At 51.1% G+C, this 22,073-nt stretch overlaps 8 protein-coding genes across 8 annotated transcripts; 5 read left to right on the top strand and 3 right to left on the bottom strand.

Annotated features, from left to right (window-relative positions):
* Positions 1-280: 280 nt before the first annotated feature.
* On the top strand, positions 281-2,249 carry BU24DRAFT_289126 (glycoside hydrolase family 17 protein). Its single transcript, XM_033522813.1, has 2 exons — positions 281-704; positions 763-2,249. The coding sequence occupies exons 1-2, from the start codon at positions 638-640 to the stop codon at positions 2,022-2,024; spliced, it is 1,329 nt and encodes a 442-aa protein (XP_033380129.1). The 5' UTR covers positions 281-637; the 3' UTR covers positions 2,025-2,249.
* BU24DRAFT_426886 (histone deposition protein Asf1) lies at positions 2,248-4,114 on the bottom strand. The gene is made up of 4 exons (XM_033529077.1): positions 3,682-4,114; positions 3,571-3,610; positions 3,189-3,497; positions 2,248-3,085 (listed from the first exon to the last, which is right to left on the bottom strand). The coding sequence occupies exons 1-4, from the start codon at positions 3,788-3,790 to the stop codon at positions 2,683-2,685; spliced, it is 861 nt and encodes a 286-aa protein (XP_033380130.1). The 5' UTR covers positions 3,791-4,114; the 3' UTR covers positions 2,248-2,682.
* A 1,878-nt stretch (positions 4,115-5,992) lies between these two features.
* Positions 5,993-9,287, top strand: BU24DRAFT_426890 (uncharacterized protein). The gene is made up of 3 exons (XM_033529078.1): positions 5,993-6,291; positions 6,367-8,965; positions 9,019-9,287. Exons 1-3 carry the CDS (start codon positions 6,179-6,181, stop codon positions 9,028-9,030), a joined length of 2,724 nt encoding a protein of 907 aa, XP_033380131.1. The 5' UTR covers positions 5,993-6,178; the 3' UTR covers positions 9,031-9,287.
* A 197-nt stretch (positions 9,288-9,484) lies between these two features.
* Positions 9,485-10,473, top strand: BU24DRAFT_495906 (homologous-pairing protein-like protein 2; the record flags this gene model as incomplete). The annotated part of the gene is made up of 6 exons (XM_033534163.1): positions 9,485-9,548; positions 9,605-9,614; positions 9,699-9,802; positions 9,860-9,922; positions 9,977-10,005; positions 10,069-10,473. 6 exons carry the CDS (start codon positions 9,485-9,487, stop codon positions 10,471-10,473), a joined length of 675 nt encoding a protein of 224 aa, XP_033380132.1.
* A 135-nt stretch (positions 10,474-10,608) lies between these two features.
* Positions 10,609-13,279, bottom strand: BU24DRAFT_426894 (MFS general substrate transporter). Its single transcript, XM_033529079.1, has 5 exons — positions 12,751-13,279; positions 12,647-12,668; positions 11,569-12,510; positions 10,948-11,516; positions 10,609-10,884 (listed from the first exon to the last, which is right to left on the bottom strand). Exons 1-5 carry the CDS (start codon positions 12,985-12,987, stop codon positions 10,696-10,698), a joined length of 1,959 nt encoding a protein of 652 aa, XP_033380133.1. The 5' UTR covers positions 12,988-13,279; the 3' UTR covers positions 10,609-10,695.
* Positions 13,280-14,167: 888 nt separating this feature from the next.
* BU24DRAFT_486563 (MED14-domain-containing protein) lies at positions 14,168-18,131 on the top strand (the record flags this gene model as incomplete). Its single annotated transcript, XM_033533418.1, has 3 exons — positions 14,168-14,172; positions 14,456-15,245; positions 15,316-18,131. 3 exons carry the CDS (start codon positions 14,168-14,170, stop codon positions 17,872-17,874), a joined length of 3,354 nt encoding a protein of 1,117 aa, XP_033380134.1. The 3' UTR covers positions 17,875-18,131.
* BU24DRAFT_454276 (uncharacterized protein) lies at positions 17,938-19,132 on the bottom strand. Its single transcript, XM_033531305.1, has 3 exons — positions 19,090-19,132; positions 18,941-19,033; positions 17,938-18,883 (listed from the first exon to the last, which is right to left on the bottom strand). The coding sequence occupies exons 1-3, from the start codon at positions 19,114-19,116 to the stop codon at positions 18,254-18,256; spliced, it is 750 nt and encodes a 249-aa protein (XP_033380135.1). The 5' UTR covers positions 19,117-19,132; the 3' UTR covers positions 17,938-18,253.
* A 148-nt stretch (positions 19,133-19,280) lies between these two features.
* Positions 19,281-21,970, top strand: BU24DRAFT_426897 (mitochondrial intermediate peptidase). Its single transcript, XM_033529080.1, has one exon. The coding sequence runs from the start codon at positions 19,498-19,500 to the stop codon at positions 21,883-21,885; it is 2,388 nt and encodes a 795-aa protein (XP_033380136.1). The 5' UTR covers positions 19,281-19,497; the 3' UTR covers positions 21,886-21,970.
* Positions 21,971-22,073: the final 103 nt, after the last annotated feature.

The following is a 22,073-nucleotide window of genomic DNA, read 5'->3' on the forward strand; positions in this document are numbered from 1 at the left end:
TACTTCGGTAGTCCTTCCCTTATTGTTTCCCCCATTGTTCTTCCCTCTCTCCCCCATCCATCTACTCCGTTCACTTACGGGGAGTACAGAGTACTTAGGTACACTATAACTACCTATACCTTCCGCTCATTTCACCTCCACCTTCAGCTTGACGCTGCTGGCGTGCTCACAATTCACTGCTATCATAGTCGCTCTTTCGCCCTCGCTCACTCACTCACTACTACTACTCGCTGCTTGCAGCTTTGCCCCTAGCAACTGGGAGTGTACCTTGCTTCGCCCTCCTTCTCCCCCTCATCTCACTCTCACATTGATCGTCAAATCAGCATTCCATAAACATTCAATTCAACTCGGCCGGCTCCGTTGACAAGCTTTGAGAGCTAGTCTCGTAAGTTGTCCTTCTTCTTTGCAAGCAGTTCTACCCCTTCCTCTTGAGTATTCGAGCGCGAGCTGTCGCTCCACTCCTAGCCTCAATCAGGTAGATCTCTCTTCAGAAACCAGTTATCCCGGCGCCCACCTCCTCTTCGAGGCCCACTGGCCTCGCGTTCTGTTTGCAGTGAGCTTACCACGCCGCTGGCCGGCAATCTAGTTCTTTATTTGCAGTATATACTTGACGGATCCTTACGCCAAGTCCGCCGGCATGAAGGTCTCTGGAGCCCTTCTCACAAAGGCATTGTTGGTGGTCAGCGTCGCAGGCAGACCTTATCGTGAGTAGTTTGCGCCCCGGACTGCATCATCTGGCACGAATCTAACATCAAGTTTCAGAGATCAAGCGCGATGTGATCACCGAGGTCACGTTCACTACCGTGACTGTGGCTAATGTGGTTGTTTACGTCGATGAGCAAGGCATTCCGTACCAGACAACTACAGTCGACCAAATCACCTCTCTCCCGTCTGCCTTCGCCACGAGTGTAGTCGCCGCTCCCGTACTCACATCAGCTTCTGTAACTACCCAAGGAGCGGCTAGCGTTACCAAGGGCGACCCTCCCGTTGATCAGGTCACCGCAGAAGTTCCTGTCACGAACAACCCAGAGGCCACAGCGATTAGCCAACCCACTCAAGATGTTGTAGCACCAGCCGCACCAGCCTCATCTCCAGTACAAACCCCAGAACTGGCACCGGCACCTGTACCCCCGGTGCAATCTTCGCCATCCCCTGAGAGCCCTCCCCATGCCCCTGAGGGCCCGCCAGCTCCCCAATCAGCTCCTTCAGCCTCTCCACAGGCTCAGGTAAACGAGGACAGCTTTCCTCTTGGTGTCACCTACGATCCATTCAAACCGGGTGGTTGCAAGACAGAGGAAGAAGTTGCCGCGGAGTGGGACAAGATGAAAGATTTTGGCATTGTCCGCATATATGGAATGGGCTGTGATATTATTCCGCGTGCCTTCAAACTTGCCACAAAGTACAACCAGAAGCTCATGGCAGGTATCTATAAAACCAACGATCAATCATCCGAGAACATCGACACAGTTGTTCGAGCCCTCGCCGATGCGGTCAAGGAATATGCCGGCGGGAATTGGGGTATCGTCAGCCTCGTATCAGTAGAGAACGAGAAGATCAATGACCGGACTATGACTGCGTCGGATGCGATTGATTACATCCGACAAGCCAAAGATGCCCTGGGTGCAGTTGGATATCATGGGCCGGTGGGTGCAGTGGAGACGGCCCCGGCCGTCATCGACAACCCAGAAGTATGCAAGCGGTCCGACCTGACAATGGTAAACATACATGCATTCTTCGATGAAAACACCAAGGCCGCAGACGCTGGCGAATTTGTTCGACGAGAGGTGGAGCGAGTCAAGGAGGCCTGTGGTGGTCAGCGTGTCATCGTGACGGAGTCAGGCTGGCCTCATGATGGGCAATCCCATGGCCAGGCCGTTGCATCCAAGGAGGATCAAGCAGCAGCATTGGCCTCGATCCGGCAGAATTTCGATCGGGACCTCTTCATCCACAATGCGTTCGACTGCACGTGGAAAGCTGACTCTGCAGCGACGTTTAATGCCGAGCGGTTTTGGGGCTTCCTTTAGATGGTGGTCCATGACGAAGGCATGCCATTTGGAGAGGAGGATACAGTGCTTTGTTTCGATGGGAACGACACGATGTGGCGGGGAAAGCGTCTAGGCAATCGATTTTGCAGATGGGCGGGGCGGGATGATCTGCATTCACGGTCGAATGGGCATTTTTCGCCAATATGATTCACGATTCATGGAACATGTAGCATAATTAGGGCTTTTATTGCCACGATAAAATTTTCTCGTCAATGGACGAGAGCGTTCTTAGCTGTATGGTTCGACATTACTTGTGATGCTATCGTCAAGCCTGTGATCGTATAAAGGGAGTAGTTGTACAACAAGAGGTTGTCAGAAGCGGAAACTCATGGTGTGCGAGGGTGACTTCATTCAGGGTGCTTCTAAAGATATGCGCCTAGCCATACTGCCGCCACCGAAAAAAAAAGAACTGCTAAAAGCCGATGAAACCAACTGCCCCAAGGCAGTTGGATTTGTATACGCAGGACGCTTCTGAATAGATCCAAACACAGTTCCCCCCCCACAAGTCGTGAATCAACCGATAGCATACGTCGAGCTCGTGTCAACATAGGCAACCGAAAAGATCGAATACTCTACTACCTAAGCATCAAAAGCGGAGGTGCGATGCGGCTAGAACGGAGCCTTCGAGGCTGGCACTCTAGTGCACCATGACATCGGCGTTTCCTTGAGTGACTGGCTGTTGCGCAGAAGTCTGCTTCTGCTCACCGTTCTGCCCTGCCTCGTCCATCTCCATATCGTCATCTCCTCCTTCCTCGCCTTCCTCTTCCTCCTCCTCCTCGTCCTCGGAGTCTTCAATATCAATCTCTTCGCTGCCAGCTTCAGAAGCGGCATCTTCTTCCGGCTGGGGACCTGCGGTATCTTCAGCACCTGCCATTTCAGCGTCCTCAGCCCCGGCGGCGGCGGCACCCTCTTGGGCGCCTTCGGCCTCCTCCTCCTCCTCCTCCTCCTCCTCTTCTATACCATACTGATCGCCGTCCGCGACAAGATCGGCCTCGGGCTGGTCAGGGGGGAACTCTGGCGGTGCCGATTCCTCGGAATCCCTAGTGAGGATTTATCAGTACGCACTTCGAGTGAAAGAAAAAAACACCGTGTATTTGCACAGGGAATAGCACAAAATAAGGTATAGACAGGGGAAGAACTCACCACTTGATTGCGAAGCGAGTAACACGGGGCTTCTCGGCCAAGATGTGCCTTCTCACCTTCTCGATGACGGGTTTGGCCGGGGGTTCGAGCTGCAATGCCTCGTCCATGTATTCATTGTTGACGTAGTATCCCACGCGGACGAATTCGCGATCTTCGTATGAGCAGCTGAGCAGGATGACGGTCACGCCGATGATCTCGCTATTCGGGATGCGCGCAAGGTCGGGGGCCTCGGCCTTGAAGATGAACTTGTTCACACCGACGGGGATTGGGCCGACTAGGACGGAATCGAGCTCTTGGTCATATTCGTTTCTGGACGTGAGGGTCAGCGCGAGACTTTTTCACGCGAATGATGGAGATGGGCGAGAGAGGACGAGGGACTTACGAGGTGGCGGAACCGACGTAGGTGAGCTTCCATTCGAGATCTTCAAGTGGCGGTGAATTAGCAGATGGGCCTACGGGCGAGGACGAGGGCTGATGAGGTAGAAGTAGCTACCTTTTTGCAATTGCTCCAGGCACTCGAAGGTGATTTCGAACTCATACGGGGCGTCAAAGGTTGCAGGATTGTTCTTGACCTCCACGCCGAGGAGAGAGACAACAGACATGTTGTTGGTGCCGAGTGGGGCAAGAAGGAAGGATGGAAGGGTGGGTGGGTGATGGAGACTGGGACCGAGATGCTATTGATTTGGGGAGTGATTTAATGGAGAGGTTGTTATCGTACGGAGTACTTGTTGTCTTTAAGAGTGTGGTGGTGAAAAGGAAGAGCAGGAAGAGAGAGAGAGAGAGAGTATGTGTGTGTGTGTTTGTTGTTTGAGCAGCGGTAGTTGGTTGTTAAGGTACTCCGTACAAAAGAGTAAATTGACCAGGTACCTTCTGGGTACCTCCCGGGTACCACCTAGGAACCTTCTAGGTAAGTAATAGGTTAGAGCAGGTAAAAGTACTTGATAGGTTAATGCAAGTCACTTGGTGTAACCAGGCCAGGAAAGGGAATTCGATCAGGCTAAACCGCATCTGGGTGGGACGTGTCGTCTCGACTCAGTTCTCAAGTCTCAAGGACAGATACGAGTACTCCATACTTTCATGATAGTAATGACGCGTTATTTCTATCAATCACGATTAATCACGTTCTTATTGCTATCCATTCTCATTCTCATTCTCATTCTCATTCTCAATATGGAGTGCAGATAGATGTTATTCATTCGTTTGACGTATCTGACGTGTTCAATGGGTTTGACGTGGTCGCGTCGCGAAACCCAAAACCAATTAGATCACGTGCATGTCCGCCTCGAGCTGAAAATGCCGAATAATGTATGGACTATGGAGTCCAGTGGTGAAACCCCCTCGATGGAAAGTTGGGGGGTTTCCCGGTCCAAGAATCGACATTGACCAACTAAATAGATACGGAGTAGTTCACTTGGACAAGTAGGTCGGTTTACAAATCCAAGCCGAAGCTACAGTATGTATGATATGGATGGTTATAACTTATACCACATGTTACGCTATGCGAAGGAATACGAACCCACGATGAGGAGCAGCAGCTGGCTATCTTGATACATAAATAAATGCCCACCAAATAACGTAGCTAGGGTCTCGCATTGCCCCCCTGATGAATTACTCGTACTCTTAGTCGTAGGCTCGTAGCATGCTGCACGCATCTTACACACACAGTACACAGTGGGTAAGTAGAAGCGTAATTATGGGAAGAATTAGGTCAGGCTCGAGCTCAGCCTCAGCCTCAACGCGGCGCAATCCAGGCTGGCGCCGTCACGTCCAGCCACGAATAGTACTCGTAATAACAGTATGTACTTCGTAGTAGGACTGTACCGTGTAGGGAGTAATTGAATTAAGAGGGTTGAAGGGCGAATGATATAGATAGATACTCCGTACCCTCCCTCCTCTCTGTACATCTCCTATAACTCTCCTATTGACACTGCACGTCCCACCTTGTCTGCTGGCCATTTGAGTCACCTAACCTACGGAGTACCTACGTTCCTACGTAGGTAGATAATGGATTGTTCCCATCATTCACACCCACGATAGCTTACTGTGAACGAGTACCTCCTACGAGTAGGCTCTTGACCACAGTCACCACCGTTGTTCTGTACTGTTCCGTACTGTTCCGCAGAGAGATCTTGCGTGCGACCAACGGATTAATCACCTAGAGAGAAAATCCCCTCCCTCTACGTTTGTTGATGATGCATTAGAATTTTCCAAAGAGCTCTATCCCATTGTCATTTTCATTTTCATTTTCATTTTGCTCCTACTCTTACTCCTGCCTATACTCTTTGCATACGAGCATAGGTACTCCGTACCTAGGTACCTTGCATTGGGCACCTATCCAAGTACTCCACAACTACATACATTGGGACGTTGAAACTTGGAACCAACCCACATACACAGGGCGGGCTGGTTTGTACCTACCTAGCCATCACGATCACTGTATACTCCGTATACTATACTACAAGGTAAGTACCGAGTACAATACCTGCCTGCACAGAACCTACCTCACAGTACCTACAAAGGCTACGAGTAATTACGGCGAAGTACCGAATACGTGCATACGTTGTCGTCTCCTCCCCTCTCCCTCCTCCGGGTCTACGGTCGACAGTCTACAGTCTACCCTTAGTTAGCTAAGGTGGTTTTAATTTCCTAGGTAGCTCGTACCTAGGTACGGTGTATATAATTGGTTACGTATATGAGGTGCTTTTCCTAAAGTACTCGTAACTCGTACGGTGTACATACTTCCACCCCCCTCCCCTCCCACCTCCCGCCAAGAAACTCCAGGTAAGTCAACCTCAATCCTGAGACACTGTCACTGTTCACGGATTTACCACCTAACCTTTCTTCCTTCATTCATGCCTGCGTTCTGGTCTTTCTTCTCGCGAATAACCAGTACACCGCAGAGTACCTTTATATTTCGGGACAACGGCTGACCTTATTTTCCTCAGTCTCTTTCATCACTTTAGCCTGCTGCCCGCACACAAACCCAAACAATGAGCTACCAGCAAGGCCAACCACAGCTTGGGGCTACATTCGTTCCCGGTGGTTTCGATGACTACTATATGCCGGCACCCTCGCCAGAGGTCATTTCGCCAGCTCCTCAGCGGTCGGTTTACTCTCCTCGTCTCCCCCTACGTCTCCCCCTCTCCGATCGCATTGGCTGATGTGTTGTATGACATAGGATAATGCCTGAGGTGCCCGAGAACATGCAGGAGAACATTGCCCACATGGAACTCGAGGCCAACGGACCGCGGAATCCCCATGCGCCCATGTCGCCTCCTCTAGCACAATCGCATAATCAGACACAAAACTTTCCCCCTCGCTCGACGAGCTTCCAAAGTGACCACCAACCCGCCGGCGGCGCACAGGGTGGCCAGTCACCCTGGCCCCAAAGACACCAGAGCATATCCTCTACCTTCAAGCAACCCCCCAATGTACAACCGCAGCCTATTCAGCAGCTACAGCACCATCAACAGCAGCAGGCATCTCACGACTATAGTCAATTCGCAGCAACGAACGATACCCCCAACTTCTCCCCATTTCCTCAGCTCCAATCTCGCCCTTCAAACGTCCCGCCTTCCGATGACGAGAAGGAGGCAGTCCTCGAGAATGCCCGTTTGCCCGTTCTCAATTCCAACGATCCCGAGATGCAGCTTGCATGGGCACAGGACGCTCTATCATATGTCGACGCCGCAATGCTGCACGAGCAGCGCCTGGCCTTGATACACGAAGCACGACCCGTCACACCACAAGTGGAGCATCAACTCAGGGTCGATGCTATGAATGTGGTTAGCTTCCTTGCAGATCAACATCATCCAAAGGCCGAATTCATGCGGGGAATGTGGCTCGAATTTGGCAAGTTTGGTCTACGGGTCGACAAGAAAGAGGCGTTCAGGTGTTATACGCGCGCAGCATCAAAAGGGTATGCGCGGGCAGAATATCGCATGGGCATGCAATTCGAGCAATCAAATGACCCCATCAAGGCACTCCAGCATTACAAGCTGGGCTCGGAAGCTGGCGATTCGGCCTCTAATTACCGCCTCGGAATGATGACATTGCTTGGGCAGCATGGGCAACCCCAAGATTACGCAAAGGGACTACAGTTGATCAGGCAGGCAGCCAGCACTGCCGATGAGAATGCCCCACAGGGCGCCTACGTACTGGGTATGCTCCAAGCCCGCGAACTGCCCCAGATCAACGTGCCGGAAGTCTATCTACCTTACGACGACAAGGCTGCGAAGCAGAATGTCGAAAAGGCGGCCTACCTTGGTTTTGCAAAAGCCCAGCTTAAGATGGGCTCTGCTTATGAGCTCTGCAGCATGGGCTGCGAATTCAATCCGACCTTGTCCATGCACTATAACGCCCTCGCTGCCAGGCAAGGAGAGTCTGAGGCCGACATGGCGATTAGCAAATGGTTCCTATGCGGCTATGAAGGGGAGTTTCCGAAGAATGAGGAACTCGCATACGAGTATGCCCGCCGCGCCGCTCTAACAGGCCTCGCCACGGCAGAGTTCGCAATGGGATACTTCAACGAGATTGGCATGCACGTTCCGGTCAACCTTGAACTGTCGCTAGAATGGTATGAAAAGGCATCAAAGAATGGAAACAAGGATGCTGCTGCACGCATCGAAAGCATCTCCAAATCTCGCACACTCTCCAAAACCGACCACGAAAAGATTGCCATCAACAAGATCAAGTCGCAACATGGCTCCATGCGCGGACAACGCCCTGCGAGATTGCAAAAGGCTGCGGCGCCGGCGCTACCTACCGTCGTAGACAACAGCCCATCCGACTACGGCGATTCGCCCTCGTTATCGACGCCCACCTCTCGCTTCCCCGATCGGACGACTTCCACCACCCCGTACCCAATCTCGGACAAGCCCCCTAGTGTCGGTAGCACTGCACCAACCTCCGCGCCGTATGGCGACCGTCCGGCCACCGTTACTCCATACCCCATGGACAACGGGCCTCCCAATCTAGGCGGTGGCGGCGGTCCTAGGCCGATGGCTGGAGGTTTCGCACCAGAAGTACGCTCGGCCACCGCGCGCCCTGATGCGCGACCCTCCTCGTCTGCCTTCAACATTAATCCAAACGTTTACAGTCCCGGCTCAGGCCGTGGTTCTGGTCCTGACGGTTATGGACGTGGCCGTGGCAATATGGGGCCACTTCCTTTGCGCCCCAACACCAGCGTGGACGATATGGGACAGGGTAGAGGGAGACTTCCAAGTGGAGGGTACGGCGGTGGTCCCCCGCCAGGTGCATACAGACAACCAGGCGGGCCAAGTGCTGAACGGCCAGAGGTTCGACCGGCGACCGTTCAACCCGCCGATATTGGCTTCAACGCGCCGGACGGTCGTAACAAGCTCCAGAAACCAGGCCAGCCGATCAAGAAGCAACCGACCCTGCCTGATATTGGCTATATCGCACCTTTAGAGACCAGACAGCACACTCGACCTTCGACAGTACAGCCCGGTCAGGAAAGCAGAGGCTCGAGCCGTCCAGAACGTCCCTCAACCGCTGTTTCTGGCGGACGAACAAGCTCACGCCCCGGCTCTGCTGGACGACCCTCACAGCATGAACCGCTGGCGCGGCCAGGCACCACCACACCGAAACCGAATCCTTCACATCAGACCCCCAAGCCGAATGCAGCGCCTGCCGGAAAGCCGCCTGCTGCGAAACCACCTGTTGCGAAACCACCTGCGCCTGCCGGTCCCCCCGGAAAAGGCCCCAAAACCTTCGATGAAATGGGTATCGGACAAGCGCCCAAGGATAACGATTGCGTGAGTCAATGAAACCCAAATTTCCATGTGTCTGATTGCTAACAATAGGTCAGGTTGTCATGTAGTTCAAAATGCTTATGGAGATGCATGATGCATGATTGGGTATTAGATATCATTGGGCTTTTTAACAAGGTGATTTTGCATAGCGAATTGTTTCTAGATAGATATGGTACAGTCAGTCAAGCGCGCTGCTGTGCCTCTGACTGACTTTCCTTTATACCCATGAAAGACGAAACGATGCGTTTGAAAACTGTTGGCTTGTCATCGTCTCCCCAACTTGTCGTGCGCTGGCGTGCTTTCGCTCAAAGCCCTTGGTTAAGTCATCTGCGCGTACCTGCCATTCTTGAATGCTTAGCTCCCTTCCTTCCCTCTTCGAAATTACGACGACTCCACTCATAAAGGAACACCTACTTCGTGCCATAAACCACCTCTTTGCTTTTTCTATAAGAAAAGACCACAAAATATTTCTGTTCGAGTCCAGTCCAGAAACAAATTTGTTCCTTATCACCAATAAGGTCGATGGCGCCGCGTAAAGCACAGGTGTCGGCCAACGAAGCCGCAGATACTATTCTGGACTACTTGCGTAAGTCAAGAAAGCAGGGAAAATATCCTGGAGTGAGGACTGACAGCCTTCACTAGGGAATCAGAAGTGAGTTCACAGTGCTTTATGCAATTAGGCTACTCCAACGCGGTCCTGGTTGACAAATATTGTATCCTAGTCGTCCTTATTCAGTGAGTCCTTAAGCATACACGTACCCGTCTCGAACGAAGCAGGGGAACTTATACATCAAAAGGCCACCGATGTTTCCGCCAACCTGCATAACAAAGTCACCAAAGGTGGGTCGATTGCTTGAAGATGATGTTTCATCACGAACCCTGGTGACATCGATTTAGCTGCAGCACAAAAGATTCTCAAAGACCTCCATGAAGGTAAACAGATCGAAGGTCGAGCTTCAGGTACCTAGACCCAAAAGTGCCTTAGCAATCAACGCGCGCTGAATCGTTACGCAGGCAAGCAATGGGTCTATCATGCTCTACAGGTGCATATCATTTGTCCACCACCTGTCCTCTACCCTCCTCGCATACTCACACCAACCTCATAGGACAGCGAGGGCACCCTGAACTCTGACCAGCTGAGCGACCTCGAGTCTGACATTACTTCCCTGCGCAGCCAGACCGCTACGTTGCAAGCCTCTGCCAAGTTACTCCGTAGCACACTCTCCGCACTCAATTCGACACTGACCACTGCCGCTCTTGTCACCAATATCTCCACCATGCAGGGTGAAAGAGAGGCGATCCGAGGGAGACTGAGCATGTTGCAGGCGGGAAATATGAATAAGGTCACACCAGAGGAGAGGGAGACGTTGCAAACGGGATGGAACAAGTGGAATGATAAGGCGAGGAAAATGGAAAGCATTACGCATAATATGTGGAGAATCATTGAGGATGCAGTCCAGGAAAAGGAAGAGCGAGACAGGATCAGGGAGCAGCTAGGTTTGGATGAATGAATCGGAAAGCAGAGGGCGTTCCTCCTTGCCGATGTTAACCCTCTTCATTTAAGCCGGGCTATGATAAGAGTCTTCCTGCTCAAGGGTGGATTCGCACTCCGTACATGATAATGTTTAAGATTAGATTAAGTAATTATCTTGAACCTGCGCCAGTCGCTTGCTGAAATGCACGACGCAAAATGGAAAGCTGCATGTATGGATTTATCCCATTATACCAGGTAGTTATGCTTCATCTCGCTCCAAAGGTGGCGTTCGATCTCCTGCCAGGGCGGAAGGTTCCTCCTCTAGAGGAACACTTAGTTGTTCGAGCTCCTTCGCCAATGCTATGCCCTCCTTCCTGCCCCTTTCCACATCCACACACATCATTATCGGGAATGGCAATCCGACCAATAGTGCGAGAAACCAAAATGCCTGTCTCGACGTCAGTACTACGATCGTAGAATAGTGAATCGGTTATGGATAGTAAAAACATACGGGACGTATCTCCCCATAAGCATCTGTGATGGCACCAACAATTGCAGGGCCAAACACGCTACTCCCTTTATCCGTGATCGCGTACAACGCATAAAATGCGGCTTCGAAGCCAGGAGGAATAAGTTCACCATAAAGACTCCTGCAATAACTACTGAGGCCACCCAAAACAAAGCCATACACGGCGCCCAGAGGATACATTTCCCATTGTTGCTGCAGCCCGAATGAACCAAAGCGACGTATTGCAGGGATATAGCCGAGAAGACCGTAGATTGGAATCATTTCGAAGAGGACGATGCAGGCGAGGATCGTCTGTGAGGGGCGGAGCGACATAAATATACTGATCCGGGACCAGGTGAAAGCACCGATGATACCCGAGAGTGTAACAATAACGTTGATTAGGGCAAGCATAGCATAAGACATGCCCAAGGTGGTTTTGGCAAATAAGATAGCCGTCCCAGACACGGTCGCAATGCTGTCTGATAGTAGAAACCACGCGGCAAGAAAGGTGAGTACATCTCTCAGCATGCGCGCATGCTTTACAGTGCGGCCAAGTTGTTTCCATGAATACACTATTTCACGTGAGAAGAGATAATACGGCGTACAACAACAGAAGTGACTTACCAAAGTATGCTAGTCCAGTATGGAAGTTACTTGCTTGGGTCGCGATCTTGAGCGGTGGTCCTGGCCGAGGACGGAGCCAGAATGCAGTTGGAATGGTAAAGACAAACCACCACGCTCCAATGATGAATAGTACGAGCCGCAAACTGAAGTTCCCACTTTGAAAAAAAATGACGATGAGAATCGATAGTGTCTGCACCAGTAAAGCTGCGATGTAGCCGATCGCAATGCCATAAGAGGAGATCTTAGTAGACAGTGCCAGTTCCTGGGATGGAGTCGCATGAGAGCGGGGGTTTGGCACGGTGAGGTCAGGAGAGGTGTGGTTTCGCGGAAGTAGTGCGGTCGTCGCGTCTGCCACGCTGTCCAATACATTCTCCGAGGCCGCAAGCTCATTGGAGAAATGCGCTTCTTCGATAAGTGACGGATCGTCCAAGTCCTCATCGTCCAGATAGGATGAGTGCTGTGAGTCATTGGCGTACTTGACAGTAGGATGGTTGCGCACGAGCAGCGGTAGAAAGGAATTCAGGAGAACGAAGCTCGAACCGAAGCAGGTGTTTGCGATTATTGCCAGTAAAGCGCCGAGAATGTAGACTCGAGGAACGATTGGAAGAAATAACATGGTGGATATCGATCCTATGAAGGCGAACCAGAGCAGGAACGTCTTTCGAAAGCGACCATGATCAGCTGCTCCGGATATGGATATTATAAGAAGCGCCTGAATTAAGACGCTGATAGAGAATGTGTACATTGCAAAGCTTGCCGTGTTGATTTCGATGCCTAGTATGTAGACTACACATTGGCCTTTGTCTGGGTGAACTGGTGTGGACCAGGACGATGATGAAGATGGGCTTGGGTGAAGAGTCGATTTGCACGAAGTGGTACGGTCGGATAAAAGAACGCCATTCTCTCTCGCAAGCTGTTCAAGGGTAACGGGGATGAAGCTTCCTAGAGTTGCGGTCAGTTGTGAGGGGATAAACCTGAGTCGAGTGCAGACGCGGTAGAGTGAGGATAGGTAGGTAGGTAGGTAGGTAGGTAGGTAGGTACGAGTAAGTAGATATATGTAGAAGGAAAGATCTCGTACCAATTCCACAGACAACGAACACCTAGGTGAGTAAACGTCGATTAGCTTTGACTATTATATTGGGCGTTCCACTGAAAAGGTGGGTATGGGGAGCTATGCGGTACCTCTGCGGCCCAGCCATACATGTAGAAGCCTGATAGTTCCTTGTCGCTGGTCAGGCGGGTGTCGTCGCCCTCGAAGCGAGGTGGAGCAGTGACATTGTCCATGTCGGAGGGATGCTCTGAGATGCTCTGTTCGTCATCGGCCTCGTTGGACTGGGATGAGGATGGGACGGAGAGCTTGGAGGCTGCGGAGACATGACGGGTAAGCTCCGGGCGCGGCTCTGGTACTCGCGGCACCATGATTACATCACATCACCTGCAATGAAACATGGCGTTGCAAGGTGAGCGGCGAAGGGGGGATTAGGCAGGCGGACAGGCGGACAGGCGGACAGGGAGTGCGAAGGCGAAGGCGGAAGGCGAAGGTTGAGGGGAGGTAGGGGTTGGAAATAGAAGGAGAAGGGAAAGAATAAGAAGAGGAGAAGGACGATGAGGAGGAAGAGGAAGATGGGGAAGAGCGTGGGTTAGGGACTCTTGGTACATTAGGTACATACGAGTAACTGTACACAGTAAGAGTAGTGAACGGTACTCCGTATGTACATAGGTACTTAGGTGCCTAAGGATACATACTTGGAATTGGTACCCAAGGTGGTAAGGCATCTAAGTACCTACCTATAGTGGACTAAGTACCCACCACCCACCTAATGAACCGGGAGATCAATAGCAACCAACCTTAGGTACACAGTATGGTGACAGTAGACGAGACAAGGCAATAATCAAGTTACGAGTAACTAACTACTCCGTACCCTCGCTCGTATGAACAAGGAGGTTTTGTGTACTTGGCCAGATACTAGAGCGTGAGCTGCTTTTGTCCGTCTCGAGTCCTACTCTCTTTCATCCTCAATCCCCAGCCACGCGCGTAGTTACAACCACAAAGACTCTCAACTCTCAGTACTCCGCACTCCGTACCCCGTAGCTAATGATGAGTCGTGTTTGCAATACATCGCCTTTTAGTATTAAATTAGGTCAGTATGTTCTGTGTAATTGTACTGGTACATTCTGGTATTGTGCTGTAGTTACGGAGTAGTAGTTACTCGTTGGTACGGAGGGAGTAAGTATACTTGTACATTGGTACGAGGAGGGTGAGCCCGCCAAGCTTGGACTAAACCCGATTCGATCGGCCTCCCATTCATCCATTCCCATGCCCATGCCCATTCCCCGTCCGTCCAACAACCTCACTCACACACATTAGCACCATCACCATCACCATCACCACCACTACCAATACCACAAATACCACCATCTGCTTCGCATCACTCGCCATTTTCATACGCGCCCATTCTTCAACAACGCCCGCTTCCCTCCTTCCACGCCCTTATCGAACCCTTGCGCTTCCCCGTTGACCATCGGACGCGACTCAACTTCCTTTACCCGCACACCTCCATCGTCACCGTACTGCGAGCTCTGGCAGCTCGAATCAGCAATGAGGTAGGCTCATTATTGCAACAAACACACTCCCGCCATTCTCTGCGTTGCCACTTCCTCCTGTCGCCCCCGCGACTCTTTGCGATCCGTTTGCGCGACTACTTCCGCACACGTTACGCCTACCATCCGTGGCCCCTTTGTGCCCCCATATCCGACCATACCATACCACACGTTTCTGTCATCGTGACTTGTCATCCTTGAATCCCTAGTGGTGTCGCGCCCTCTGCTTATTGCCTGTTTCCTCGGAACTATAAGCTGCGTGAATCAAGATACAGTCGTCTTACAGCAAAAGTCCTGTGGAGGAGGTTTCGCCCAAGGTCGCGGAGAGCGACAGGAGCGGCGACCGCGCCGAAGAGCTGGAAGACCGAGGTCAGACTATGGTAGGCGTGCGCATCATGCCTAACAGCGGCGCGGACGCCCGAGACGGGGAGAGCAAGAAGCGTAATCACGAAGGCAAACTAATCAACGGTCAACAATCCCCACGCTCAGCTCTCACGATTCAAAATGGACCTAGCACAGCCGTCATGAACGGCACATCGTCTTCCAAATCACTTGATTCGGCGCTGTCTGGGCCTAATGAACTGGACGGACTACCTCCAGAGCTTGTACACATCACGTCCGAACACTACCATCCATTGTCCAGGCTGCTCGAACGCATCTCACTGGAATGTTTCAACGACCTTCAAGCCGTACTAGGTACCATGGCTGATATGCAGACAAGTCAACAATCCAACGGGCCGACCTTGAATGGACAGGCCGGCCATGTCAATGGTGCACTGGAGAACTCCGAAATCAACAAACAGAAGAAGATGCTCTTAATACAGTTTGCGCAAACGAACAGAGCAAAGTTCATCAAGCTTCTAGTTCTTACTCAATGGGGCAAGAAATCCTCTCAGGATCTCACCAAGCTGATAGACCTATTCGCATGGGGAAAGGAACAGGAAATGCACATGGACATGGTCGATAAACAGATCGAACAGTTCAAGATTGCTCTTTCGCAGGCTCGCCAATATAATCCTGATATCCGCACTGCATTACAAATTCTATCCACCGGAAAAGCAGAGTGGATTCCACATGTAAGCATATTAGCTTCGACTAATGTCCACTCTTATTTACACAATCGATCGATGGATTAACTCATTGTAGCTGGGCTATGTCCCCCCACAACCTGTCTCTTCATCAGGTGCTTTGAAATTGCTCCGGCACCTGAACACTACGGCCTCGATCCGGTTGAATGTTTACGATCAAGTCCCCCGTCCGCTTAAAAACTGGCATGTTGCGAATGGGCGGGCTGTCTTTACTGTCAGCTCGGAATTCGAAATGGAATTGCTCACATTTACCGAGGAGACTACTGAGCAATGGCATTTCATTGACCTCCGGTTACTGTTCTCGCCTGCGCCGGTCATTGATGCTGAGACATCACGATTCTGGGCGAATTTCAAACCCCACGTTGATAAGATCTTGCGAGACTCTGGGCTCCAGGGGTGTTTCGAATACCTCCACAACTTCGTTCTTACGCACAAGATAGCCATACTCAAGTCGCAAGCATACCAGCTTGCTCGATCTGCATGGGCTGGGGCCATCAAAGTCGAACCTGTGCATCGTATGCTCGTTGTGCAGTATTGGACCGACAAACCGGGAAAGAAGAGCTGGGTCGAGATCGGAATATCCAGTTGCAAGCTCAAGGGTGATGCACCGTCGTGGCGCGGGCAGCCTGTCTCGAAACTCACAATTCGCTGGTTCCGTCAAGGGACACAAGTCCCTAATATCGACCTGGGAACCGATTTCCACCAACTTTCTTTCGAACGAATACTGAAGACAATCATCTCTTTACATATCAGATACCTATTGGGTGTCACTCGAGATGCGCTGTCACCCAAGATGCCTGTCACAGCGAAGTTTTCGGATACTGAGCCTGGTGAATGCTTGCTTGGGATTTCGCTTGGTCGGCCAGATAACAGAACAACTCTGTCCGTCGAGCCCGTTACTGGCAGATATATACTCAAGCCTTTTGCATCAATATCTGCCAAAGCAGAACAAACCATTAACCAAGCGCGAGATCCAGCGGCAAGCCATGCAGCAACGGTCACACAGCTTCTTGCACAGCTATTGCAAGACAACATCCAGCATCATGCTCAGCAGCTTGGCTGGAAACTGCAAACAAGACAAACTTTAAGGATCGATACTATAAGACAGTACACCACAGCTGGTGTTTTGCAGTATTCGCTCTACTGGCCACGTGGTTGGCCATCAAAGTGGGGGTTGGTCACGGTTATTGATGCTTCCGGTGAGAACTGGTGGTTCTTTGAACTCGGCACCAGGGGCACGGAGATCCGGTACAGCGAGCAGTTACAGTTGCATCAGCCTGGGCCTCGACCACCGATCTCTCGAGCTACCCTTTCTAGCATTGAGCGGGTAGCTGTGCAGCAGCTTGCCTTCTCTGTAACCCGACGGGAATGCCAGAAGCGGGAAATTCCACACACCCTAAATATGGAGCTTGTCCTGCCCTCTGTTGCCAGACATGCTGGTGCCACCCAGGGCTGCCTTCGCGGATGGGTCTTGCAGTTGCGTACGTCAGATCTACTGGAGACCAGCGCTGAGGATGGTACCTGGCTAGAGCCGTTTATACGAGTCATGTGTCAAGGTGTCAAAAGCGACAATGGGAATATTTGCCATATTGCTTCTGGAACCATGATCAAATCTGTCGCAGCACACATGAAGAAACTCATGTCATCTTCAAGGCAGTCACCCTTCACATTCTCTGAGAACGGCAACTTCGCTGTGTTACTGACCACACCATTTGGGGACGAACTCATCACAGAGCTCAGTGCGCGATTGCGTGATGTTGATAGACTTCGATCCTTCTCAACTACGCTCCAAAAGCGCAGGATGAGGCTAAAGTCATCCTCCCTGCAACATATTGGCTTTCAGTATGGCGGATCAAGTCTTGCAACTGTTGATTTCAGCAGCCACAGCAACATCAAAGTTGATTTTGGCATCGGAAATCCACAAAATCGCATTCGCACACATCTCATCGAGATGATTAATGAACGAAGCCCATTTTACCATCCCGGCTCTAGTCACACCGGGCTCGACCAGTTCTGTTCTACTCTTCTATGGACACGTCCTACTCTAGTAACACTTGCTGAACTAGAAAACATGACAGTCGGCACTGATGAAGGTCCGAGAGTTCATGTGCACGATGTCCGTACATACAGAATCACGTACGCAAATCCAGTGTGTTCATTTGATATTCGACTTCGGACGAAAGACGATAAGGCCGTCTGGCATATCGAAGACAACGACAAGAAGGCGCAAGATTCCAAACCTAGCTCTGAACGAAATCCAACCCGAAAACGCTTGGACTCGGTGAAAGTAGCACTTGGCGACTTGTTCAAGGGACAGGGAGATGGATGGTTTGGCGTTCGCTCTGGGCTCCTTGCCACCATTGATGGGGTACCAAATGCCCTACGAACTTTGCACAAGACGGTCAAGACCTGTGCAGTGGAAGGCGGCGCACTCCCGTATGCAGAAATCCCACTAGCGGCAGGACAAACGCCGCACAACGCCGCACACGGCCACGGCCAGTCTAAGGGACTCATCCCTTCGCAAGCTTCGCATAGAGGCGGGCAAGGTCACGCCATTCAAGGGGTGGTGTCCAAGCAAACAAACGGGAAGAGGCAGGACATAATCGAGATCGACTGATACTCGTCCAAGAAACCTTGGGAGGTCCTCATAACTTGCATAGCGTTCATTATTAATCTAACTAATCTTGCTGGCAAATTCATAGAGCAACTTCTTCTGAACAAAGGCTTATCATCCTTTGGTGGTTACTATGCGATACAACGTCCCAATGACGATAGACATTCCATAATGATGTGTTCATTCATCTTTTGATTTATCGAGAATCGTAGTACCACAATCAGATACTTTGGATTTTGGAATAGATTGTACAAGTGAGACTCTAAAAGCGTGCTGCTGCTACATTCCTGGCTATCGCATCCAATGCCTAGCTACTTTTACAGAATATTCATACCCCATGCATCATTACTGGAAGTTGAAAGCCGAGCAATGGGCTAGCTGTCTATCGGCCTTTCTTAACCCAGTCTTCTAATCTTTCCCTCGTCTCCTCTACCTTGTCCTGCACCCTATAGAACGTCATGCTACTGTGCGCTTTACCGGTCTCCAGGAACTTTGAGATTCTCGCTTTTGTCTTTAGATGAGCTTCCGCAAGCGCTGGGTAGCGTTCCTCATAGGTCCATGCCAAATCTCCAACATTTCTCATGGTGATTGGAAGGACCGCATAGGCTGCACCAATACCGATAGCGGCCGGGACCGATGCTCGCAATATTATGTTACGGTTTCGTGTCAGGATAGAACCTGCCATGGATGCAACCAATACGTAAAGCGCACCCGGGAAGATCTTCTCGCCAGACTCCTTTGGTGGTGCAAGGGAGCGTATGGTGGACGTGAACGAGTGCTCCAGGCGAAAGGTCTCTGTCAGTGCGTTGTTGATAGAGTCCTCCGCGCGGGTTGCTTGTCGGTAGGCTGCGAGTCGAACATGGCCAATTTGTACCGCCAAACGGTCGGTGGGTGTTGGGCGATAGCTTTCCGAGTCAGGGACGATCGATGGGCTAGCTGAAACGGCCGCAGATGATGATGTTGGTGTGATGTTTGAAAGAGAGGAATCATCGTAGATGGGTTTGCGGTGTGGCTTGGATTATTGAATGAGCGACTGATCTTCATGCGACAACAAGGAGAGAGAGCTTACGTCGTAGGGGGGTTCTTCAGCGTGGACCTGACGCGGTGAATTGAACAGCATGCCGGCGCCTACAAGAGCGGTCATGGCCGGGACGACGGCGCGCTGGAGATAAATACAATAAGTCAAGCGCTGCGAATGGCTTCATCAATTGAACATACCTGCTGCAACAATGGTCTGAACACCATATCGATTGTGGATGGGGCGCAATGGATGGTCGTAACGGACGGGTGGTGTGGTGAGGTTCTGGGGATAAAAGGAACCTTGGAGGATGAGGCGGCCCGAGCTTTTGTCGGCTAGTGTGAGATAATAAGTATCTACATACACAGTATTGAGTACCTAACTTTACACAGTAACCTACCGACACAGTACAACTTACCTACTTAGATAGGTAATTATTGAATTTGCATCCTCATCCGCATCGTCATCGTCATCGTCCTCCTTACCCGCGCTCACAACTACATCGACACTACCACACCTCCATTACTTTGCAACGGAAAATTTGTATGGAAACTTCGGACATCCACCTATTCCTCTTCCTATGATTCGTCCTCGAGCGCCGTTACACAATGATCAAGCGTTTGGCGCGGGTCAAACCCAATCCATGGATATGTTCCCAATGTCTCAAGAGTCGAAATCGAACCCAGCGACGATGGAACAGTTCTATTGCCGCGACTGCAACGACCACCCCATCCCCGAATTCACACAGCCCTGACTTGTCGGCCTCGCTCTATGGCCTCGGAACGTCTCAGCCGAAACGAGACGATGAAGACCTGCGCAACCTCTTCGACAATTCAGGCTTCTGGAAGGAATTCCGGCGAGGTTCACACAAGAACCCTCCGACCGGAATCGTTGGAAACAGATACCTGACTGATCCCAGTGGCTTCCTCGACTTCGTCACCATCACCTTGCAAAGATGTGAGGCAGTAGTCAGGAAGGTCAGCGCCGCCAATACGGTGGAGGAATATAAGAGTATGGTGAAGGATCTGGATAGACTGAGCGACCTACTTTGTAGAGTCATAGATCTGGCCGACTTTGTGCGAGGCACACATCCTGATCGACAAATACAAGCCGCTGCTTCCAAAGCATATGCTACCATGTTTCAATACATGAATCAACTTAACACGACCACAATTCTTAACGACCAACTCAAGCGCGCAAGCGCAATACCAGAAGTATGGGACTCATGGTCTGACCAGGAGCGCGTCGTGGCCAGGATCCTCATGGAGGACTTCTCAAGATCGGCTATTGAGCTAGCAGAGGGCGACAGACAGAAGTTCGTTGATTTAAGTAATCGAATTGCGCATGACGGTTCCGAATTTGTAGATCGCATGGCCCCCGAAAAACATATTCTATCGTTCAGCAGCAAAAGGATGCGAGGCTTGGACCCAAACATGGTTCGCGCCTTAACTTCCTGGGGTGAGACGAAGATTCACACACTAAACCATGAAGCGCAATTGGCATTGAGATACGTGGAGGACGCTGATGTTCGGAGAGACATCTACATGGCTGTAAGAACGGCGAACAAGCCCAGCATTCAGCGGTTGGAGAAGATGTTGAAAAACCGAGCGCAGCTCGCAACGCTATCTGGTTATAAAACATTCGCGCACATGACTCTTGAGAATAAGATGGCAAAGTCTCCCGAGGCTGTGAATCAGTTCCTTTCTGCACTCATCGAAGACAATAAGCCAAAGGTCTACAACGAACTCCAGGAGCTGATCGAGTTGAAAAATGGAGACGCGAAGACAGAAAATTTCCCATCCCAAATCAATGCGTGGGATAAATTTTACTATACGCACCGCCTGATCTCTGCCATGGACAACAAGATCCGGCAACCTGATTATCTTTCAGCCTACTTCTCCGTTGGCACCGTTATGCAAGGTCTTTCCCGCCTGTTCGATCGTCTCTATGGCATACGGTTGGTGCCTCGTGAGACGCAACCGGGCGAAGTATGGGATGATGATGTCCGTCGACTAGACGTGGTTTCTGATACTGATGGCCACATTGCCGTATTGTATTGTGATCTTTTCGCTCGTGAAGGCAAGACGCCTAATCCTGCACATTTCACATTGCGATGCTCGCGCGAGATTAGCCCCTCAGAGATCGAGTTTGCCGCCCATACAGCCCATCCTTTTTCCTCGCCTGTCGAAGCTGCTACAGATGGCATGCCCGTGGCGTACAACAAAGAGACAAACACCTACTTCCAGTTACCCACAATCGCCCTCATATGCGACTTCTCTAACAACTATCATCCCCGCCCTACGCTTTTAAATTTTAACGATGTCCGGACTCTCTTCCACGAGATGGGCCATGGCTTGCATTCTTTCCTGGGTAGGACTCCGCTACAAAATGTGGCAGGCACTCGGTGTGCTACTGATTTTGCAGAACTTCCCTCCGTTCTGATGGAGCACTTTGCTTCATGCCCTTCTGTTCTATCATTGTATGCTCGGCACTGGGAGACTGACGCGCCTCTTCCTATGTCTGCGTTGGAGCAACGTCTTGCAATCGATACGCGCACCCAGTCGGCCGAGACGGAGGCCCAGATCCTGCTTGCTATCCTTGATCAGGCGTACCATTCCTCATTGCCGCTTTCACCATCCTTTGATTCCACGGAGATCTACCATCGCGTCTACAACGAGCATGCTTCCATCCCTGAACCCCAAGGGACTGCGTGGCAAGGGTTCTTTGGGCATTTGTTTGGCTACGGGGCTACCTACTACTCTTACCTATTTGACCGTGCGATTGCAGGGAAAATCTGGACTGACGTCTTCCAGCACAGTGGCAAGGAAGGTAGTGTGAGTAGAATCAATGGAGAGAGGTACAAGAATGAAGTGCTTCGATGGGGGGGTGGCAGGGACGGTTGGGAGTGCATCGCAGGCGTGCTTGGAGATGAGAGGCTGAGGGATGGTGGAGAGATGGCAATGAAAGAGGTGGGAAGATGGGGTGTTAGAGGATAGTTGATCACGACGTATATAAACGGGTGCCGCATCCAGAGAAATGCCAATTGAATACTCCGTACACGTTGTCGATAGAGAAGAGAGAGTCTGAAGATTGATTATAGTAGCAATTGAACCATGCTCCAAGTGCTTGCGAGTAAGTAGTCGAAAGCAGTTCACTTGCACTTGGAATAAATAGGTAGGTTGGT

Source organism: Aaosphaeria arxii, assembly GCF_010015735.1.
Source record: "Aaosphaeria arxii CBS 175.79 unplaced genomic scaffold BU24scaffold_9, whole genome shotgun sequence".
Taxonomy (NCBI): Eukaryota; Fungi; Ascomycota; class Dothideomycetes; order Pleosporales; genus Aaosphaeria; species Aaosphaeria arxii.

What these genes read in the sequence shown, in the direction of transcription:
- BU24DRAFT_426890 (XM_033529078.1), top strand. Translation starts at nt 6,179, where the DNA reads ATGAGCTACCAGCAAGGCCAACCACAGCTTGGGGCTACATTCGTTCCC. An exon ending in ATTTCGCCAGCTCCTCAGCG is followed by an intron (nt 6,292 to 6,366) that starts GTCGGTTTACTC and finishes TGTATGACATAG; the next exon opens with GATAATGCCTGAGGTGCCCG.
- BU24DRAFT_426886 (XM_033529077.1), bottom strand. Translation starts at nt 3,790, where the DNA reads ATGTCTGTTGTCTCTCTCCTCGGCGTGGAGGTCAAGAACAATCCTGCA. An exon ending in CCTGGAGCAATTGCAAAAAG is followed by an intron (nt 3,611 to 3,681) that starts GTAGCTACTTCT and finishes CGCCACTTGAAG; the next exon opens with ATCTCGAATGGAAGCTCACC. An exon ending in ACTCGCTTCGCAATCAAGTG is followed by an intron (nt 3,086 to 3,188) that starts GTGAGTTCTTCC and finishes AATCCTCACTAG; the next exon opens with GGATTCCGAGGAATCGGCAC.
- BU24DRAFT_426897 (XM_033529080.1), top strand. Translation starts at nt 19,498, where the DNA reads ATGATCAAGCGTTTGGCGCGGGTCAAACCCAATCCATGGATATGTTCC.
- BU24DRAFT_426894 (XM_033529079.1), bottom strand. Translation starts at nt 12,987, where the DNA reads ATGGTGCCGCGAGTACCAGAGCCGCGCCCGGAGCTTACCCGTCATGTC. An exon ending in GTTCGTTGTCTGTGGAATTG is followed by an intron (nt 12,511 to 12,646) that starts GTACGAGATCTT and finishes CCGCAACTCTAG; the next exon opens with GAAGCTTCATCCCCGTTACC. An exon ending in CTTATGGGGAGATACGTCCC is followed by an intron (nt 10,885 to 10,947) that starts GTATGTTTTTAC and finishes ACGTCGAGACAG; the next exon opens with GCATTTTGGTTTCTCGCACT.
- BU24DRAFT_454276 (XM_033531305.1), bottom strand. Translation starts at nt 19,116, where the DNA reads ATGGTGTTCAGACCATTGTTGCAGCAG. An exon ending in TCAGACCATTGTTGCAGCAG is followed by an intron (nt 19,034 to 19,089) that starts GTATGTTCAATT and finishes ATTTATCTCCAG; the next exon opens with CGCGCCGTCGTCCCGGCCAT. An exon ending in CTGAAGAACCCCCCTACGAC is followed by an intron (nt 18,884 to 18,940) that starts GTAAGCTCTCTC and finishes CAATAATCCAAG; the next exon opens with CCACACCGCAAACCCATCTA.
- BU24DRAFT_289126 (XM_033522813.1), top strand. Translation starts at nt 638, where the DNA reads ATGAAGGTCTCTGGAGCCCTTCTCACAAAGGCATTGTTGGTGGTCAGC. An exon ending in CGTCGCAGGCAGACCTTATC is followed by an intron (nt 705 to 762) that starts GTGAGTAGTTTG and finishes ATCAAGTTTCAG; the next exon opens with AGATCAAGCGCGATGTGATC.